The sequence below is a fragment of the Colobus angolensis genome, unplaced genomic scaffold, assembly GCF_000951035.1.
Source record: "Colobus angolensis palliatus isolate OR3802 unplaced genomic scaffold, Cang.pa_1.0 Scaffold26, whole genome shotgun sequence".
Taxonomy (NCBI): Eukaryota; Metazoa; Chordata; class Mammalia; order Primates; family Cercopithecidae; genus Colobus; species Colobus angolensis.
In genome coordinates, this window is record NW_012115821.1 from 8,321,022 (window position 1) to 8,327,354 (window position 6,333).

The following is a 6,333-nucleotide window of genomic DNA, read 5'->3' on the forward strand; positions in this document are numbered from 1 at the left end:
TGACAGAGCGAGACTCTGCCTCAAAACAAACAAACACACACAAAAACCCATGCATACCTATGGATAAGTAAAAGCATTGGTTTGGAGAGTCCTAGATCATCTACACTGCATTTTCTGTGTTGTACATATGGCTATTTACATTTTGATTTCAATGAAAATTAAGATTAAAAATTCAGTTCCTCAATTGCACTGACCACATTTCAAAGTCTCAAAGCCAATTGTGGCTAACAGCTACTATATTGGACAATGTATACTTGCATCTTCATGGAAAGTTCCATTGGACAGTGCTGGTCTAATGAGTTCCACTCCACATAGTATGCACAGATAGGCCAGAATGCTAATATACTAACATTTGAAGAGTGAGAAAGTCAGTTACAAATATCCAAACTCCACTGTTGCCCAGATGTAGTAGAAGCTGAACAGTTTGAACATAGAAGCAGAAGAATCTGACCCAGAGGGTACCCTAAATTCTTGGAGAGGAGACAGAAGCAGCAGATTTAAAGGGCTTATTGTGGAGGACTCATGGTAGGAGAGAACTTGGTTTTCGCAAAATCTGTAAACATTGAGTTATATGTAAGTCTTTAGAGGCAAATTTGTTTAGTGTTTTACCTTTTGCAGTCCTGAAGGAAGAGATGTCACAGAAAACCTCTTGGTGGTTCTCCTGGCCCGAAGGAGTGTATTTCCCTGGGTTATCTCCTCTGTCTCTGCCTCTACAACATCAAGTTGTATAGTCGCTTAGAAAAAGGGGGAAAAAGGAATCTGTAAGGATCACAATGAGGAACACATTTTTCCTATTAAAAATACAGTATTCTTAGAAGACAGCATCACATGCTGCTTCAGTGGCTTTTTTTCTTTAGAGTTAAAAATAAAAACTGGATTTGCTCTTCCCAATCTTATCTTTTCTCCTGCAAACATTTGCCTTTTGTTATGGTCATGACCTCAGTGGACACCAACCCAGTCTTTGACAATGTAGCCACCTCTCTCTTCGAGATTTAAGTTTTTCCCCTGAACCATTGTGGAATTAGGAAAGTAATCCTCTAATATGCAAGACCCTCCCTTGGGTATTCATTGTGGATTAAAGCAAATTTTCTATCTATTTTCAAGAAACATGGCTCAAGGCTCAGTCATTTACATATCATTGATTCATCTTTCCTATATCCAGGAGCCAGGGAACCTTGGATTCCTTAACATTTTAAAACATATCAATTCAGTGCTTAACTCAATAAATGTATTTATAAAGGAAACTTTAAAACACTACCATAAATTTAAGACTAGTATCATAAATAGGCATTAAAATTACTATGCTAAAAACAAAGCTATGTTATTTTTTGCAGAAGGCACTAAACCTAAAGTTACTCTCTTTTTCTTGTTCTTTTTTTTTTCTTTTGAGACGGAGTCTCCCTCTGTCACCCAGGCCGGAGTGCAGTGGTGTGATCTCGGCTCACTGCAAGTTCCACCTCCCGGGTTCAAGCCATTCTCCTGCCTCAGCCTCCCAAGTAGCTGGGACTACAGGTACTCTCTTTTTCTTAGAAAAGGGGGTCACTAAATGAGACATTTTCCTTGATGACGGCATTGGGGAAAGGGTGTTTGCAATTTGCTGTGTGTTACACTGTTCCTTCATGCTGTGTGCACACCTAAAATATCTTGTTGCTTAAAGTCTATTGATAAGGACTTCTCTGGGAGCCTCAGAGAATACATTAGCCTACTTGACACCTCCACTTGGCTATTCAGCAGGGACCTCAAGTCAGCAAGTCTAGCCAGAACTCATGACTTATTTTTCAATCCAGGTCCATTGCTCCTTATCTTAGTGAATGATGCCTCCACCTTCAAAGCAAGTGGTCAATCCAGAAATTCTTCCCTCTCCTCCACCCTTCACTGTCCAACTCTTCTCCAAATCTTATAACTTCTATCTATGCTTATTTCTCCCTTTATCTCCTCATTCTCACTGTCATGACTAATCCAAGCTAATGTCATTCCTTGCCTGAAAGAATGTATGGGTGCTTATTGTTCTTCCTGCATTTGCACTTACCCTCATCCAATCCAGTCTACACTATGCAGCCAAAGCTATCTTTTAAGAATGCAAATCAGATTATATAAATCCCCAGCTTGAAAGTGTCCTATGGTTTCTTATCACCCTTAGAAGAAAGTTAAAAATTCTCAATGTGTCCTATGACAGACACCCTTACTACCTAATTCAACCAGCCTCTCCTTAGCTCTCTGTGTTCCAACCTCTGCTGGATTTCTTTCATTGCTAAATTGTGCCTGGTGATCTCTTGATATTGTGACTTGAACATGCTCTCCCTTATTCCTGGGAAACTATTCTCCCCCCTCCACCTTGTGTAAGCCATCCTTATGTCTTAGACATCCTTCAGATCTCAATTTAATTGTCCCTTCCTTGGTGAAGCCTTTCCTGAGACCCCTCCCCTAAAGTTAGAGCACCCATGATTTCTTTCAATAGCATCCTGTGCTCCTTTGGAACAAATGTAATTTTCTGCATGTTCGAAAGCCCCTCTATGCTATAACTCCATGAGGGAGGGTCCATGGCTGTTTTATGTGCTACTCTATCCCAAATATTGTGGCTGTCATATAATAAGTACTTAGCAGATATTTGTTAAATGGATAAAAACATGTTTTGAAGGTCAGCGGGGAAGAGCAACTGATTTTGGGCTACAACAAAGGGTATTAATGTTTGAGCTACATCCTAAAGGATGAGTATATTTTCTGGAGAAATCTTAGTTGATATTTGTTATTCCAACTAAGACAAAAATAAACCAGTGCACAGATAAAGAGTAGAAATTTGATCCTCTGTTTTCTGCTGGATTCTTCAATTCCAGCCCCAGCAATATAGAAGCATATCCTCTTTGTTATTTTCAACAGAAATATACAGCTCAATCCATACCAGGTAATTGCTAGATGCTTGGATGCTTGTATTAGTGACTGCTTTTTCCAGAACAGAGAGTTTGTTTGAAATTAGTCGGCTGGAAACCACCAAGATTTTTTTTTTTTTTTTTTTTCCTGGAAAAAGCACACATCAGTTTTGTTGCCTGATCATGGTGTGTAAAATGTGAAGTTGTATGTATATTTACACACACTGTAAGGACTGTGTGTTTCCTGATTCTGTGCTGTGAAGGACACTAAAAAGCTACAGAGGATATATAGAGCAGTGAAACTATTCTGTATGATACTGTAATGGTGGATGCATGTTATGACAGGGTGTGACATAAAAGTAGGTATTTGTCAAATCCCACAGAACTGCACAATATAACGGGGGAACCCTAATGTAAACTATAACTTCAGTTAATAATAATAATAATATATTAATATTGGTTCATCGATTGTAAATGTACCACACTAAGGCAAGATGTTAATAATAGGAGCTGTGGGGATCAGGGAAGGGAGGGTATACATGGGAACTCTACATTTTCTGTAAATATAAAAGTGCTATAAAAATAGACTCTTTCTTTTTTTTTTTCTTTTTTTTTTGAGACAGGGTCTCTTTCTGTCGCCCAGGCTGGAGTGCAGTGGCACAATCTCAGCTCACTGCAATCTCTGCCTCCCAGATTCACGCAATTCGCCCACTTCAGCTCCCCTAGTAGGGACTACGGGCACATGCCACCATGCCTGACTAATTTTTTTGTTTGTATTTTTGGTAGAGATGGTTTCACCAGGTTGCCCAGATTGGTCTGAAACTCCTGGGCTCAAGTGATCCACCTGCTTCGGCCTTCCAAAGAGCTGGGATTACAGGCGTGAGCCACTGCTCCCAGCCTAGACTCCATTTATTTTTTGAAAAGCTACAGATGAGAATGCAAACATTGGTAGTATTGTTAGTCATGACCCATAGGATGGCAAATGGCCTTATTACTAGTTGCAAAAACGACTTAAAGTTAACAGTTCAAATATTGATTCTTCCACACAGTACATAGAAAGTAGATGCAATAAAAGTGAGCACTTTATGACTTACCAGTTATACATTTTTTTCATTTAATTCCCACTACCCTCTCCACTGTTAGAAGTAGCCATGTGAAAGTCTGCATCACTACTTTTTCCAGAAACAAAACCAAAAATCCCACTTGAGTTTGATTTTCATATATCTATATATATATGTATGTATATATGAATATACACACACATATATATTTAAATAAAAAGTGATTTTAAACTGATTAGAACACTGTTTAATTGAACTGGGAGGAACCTCTAAGGCAATCCAATTCAGTGCTTCTCAAAAGGTATGAACAAGGTGAGGCATGGGGCTCACACCTGTAATCCCAGCACTTTGGGAGGCCGAGGCGAATGGATCACCTGAGGTCAGGAGTTCGAGACCAGCCTGGCCAACAGGGTGAAACCCCATCTGTAGTAAAACTACAAGATTTAGCCAGGCGTGGTGGCACACTCCTGTAGTTCCAGCTACTCAGGAGGCTGAGAGAGGAAAATTGCTTGAACCCAGAAGGCAGAGGTTGCAGTGAGCCGAGATTATGCCTCTGCACTACAGCCTGGGTGATAGAGCGAGATTCCATCTAAAACACACACACACACACACACACACACACACACTATGAACATACAAGCCAACTGAGGATCTTGCTAGAGTGTGGCTTCTGACTCAGAAGGTCCCAGGTAGAGCCTGAGATTCTGCATTTCAGACAAGCTCCTCAGAGCTGCCATACTGTTGTAGCAAGATAATCCATCCTAATTTCACTCTTCCTCTTGGCCTCAACCCAATGACAAATTGCCCGTATTTGATTACCATTCTCTGAAAGCTTTCTCATTTTTGCTGTAAACAACTTGGGAGATGGAAGCTCCTTGACAATCCTAGGGAGAAGGCTCTGCGTGTTTGACAGTAGGGCTTCCTTATGGTCAGTGTAGCCCTCTTTGCTGGCACTTGCTGGCTTGCTTCTATACTTGTAGGACAGCATCCTCCCAAAAGCAGTCTTCACTTTCGTCATCAAATTTCTTTTCTGATTTTGTTGACTTTCGTGAAATCCCATGTCACTATCACTGGATGACTCCTCTTTAGGGACCAATACATTTTGTTTTAGTAAGTTGGTAGACACAGCCCTATGCCATCTAAACAAAATAAAAATGACTCATATTAGAGAAACTGAAAAGTTAAAAATGAATAATTTGAATCATTAAAACACAAACTTCAAATGTGAACCAATTATACAATTCAGAAAAAAATAAAATAAAATTGAAGACCAAGAATCAAATCACAGAAAAATAAAGCCAAAGCAACTACTTGGTGTTTTGTTATCAAATTATAGTAATCTGACCGCTATTTAATTTAAACACAATACTGTTAGAGGTAGGTTATACTATTAGCTTCATTTTACTTATGAGTAAACTGAGACATAGGTTAAATTAATTGACCAAGGACTGAATGCAGACTTTAATCCAGGTCTGACTGTTGGAATCCATGAACTTACACTGGCAAATTGGCAATCTTATTTCAATGATAGTTTGAGATAGTTTTTGCTAGATTTGGCAGTTTCAAAGTGAAAGTAATAGAAGATGAGAGAGTCTGCTAGAGTAGTGAATAAGGAGTAACTTCCAAGGCCCCATAAATACTGCATTTACATAAAACACTCATTTAGATAACATACTATAAATTCATATATAGCAACTACGTGTACCATCTTCATAATTTTGGCATATTTTATTATATGCAATAGACTAAACAATAGACAACATTTCCTGATAGCTTTCTGTGTGCTAAACACTCTTCCAAGTGCTTTCATGTGTATAATATAATTTAATCTTTATGTTCTCATCTCTACTTCACACATGAAGAAATTAAAGCTTGGAGAGGTTAAATAATTTATGTCCAGATTATCTGATTCTGAGGTCTGTGTTGTTAACCACTCTGCTAGAATATCACCTATACTGTGATACAATTATTACCTAATATTCTTCCTCAATTAACTATTTTTTGTTAGCTTCACTCCAGGTAATAATATCCATGAAATTTCGGTATTTTTTAAAATTAAAATTTTAATGTCGAGATCATTATAGTTTCACATGCAGTTGTAAGAAATAGAGGGCGGGTGCCAGGCGCGGTGGCTCAAGCCTGTAATCCCAGCACGTTGGGAGGCCGAGGCAGACGGACCACGAGCTCAGGAGATCGAGACCATCCTGACTAACACGGTGAAACCCCGTCTCTACTAAAAACACAAAAAATTAGCCGGGTGTGGTAGCGGGTGCCTGTAGTCCCAGCTACTCGGCAGGCTGAGGCGGGAGAATGGCGTGAGCCAGGGAGGCAGAGTTTGTAGTGAGCCAAGATTGCGCCACTGCACTCCAGCCTGGGTGACAGAGCGAGACTCCGTCTCAAAAAAA

At 39.5% G+C, this 6,333-nt stretch overlaps 1 protein-coding gene across 2 annotated transcripts in view; it reads right to left on the reverse strand.

The window, feature by feature from the left end:
* LOC105515385 (putative uncharacterized protein C3orf49) overlaps positions 1-6,333 on the reverse strand; it is a 30,966-nt gene that overhangs the window by 20,792 nt on the left and 3,841 nt on the right. For both annotated transcript variants that reach the window (XM_011947188.1, XM_011947189.1), the window contains exons 2-3: positions 4,748-5,067; positions 610-734 (exon numbers count right to left, since the gene is read on the reverse strand). In XM_011947188.1, the coding sequence (XP_011802578.1) occupies positions 610-734; positions 4,748-5,067 (445 nt within the window). The remainder of the gene's footprint in view (positions 1-609; positions 735-4,747; positions 5,068-6,333) is intronic.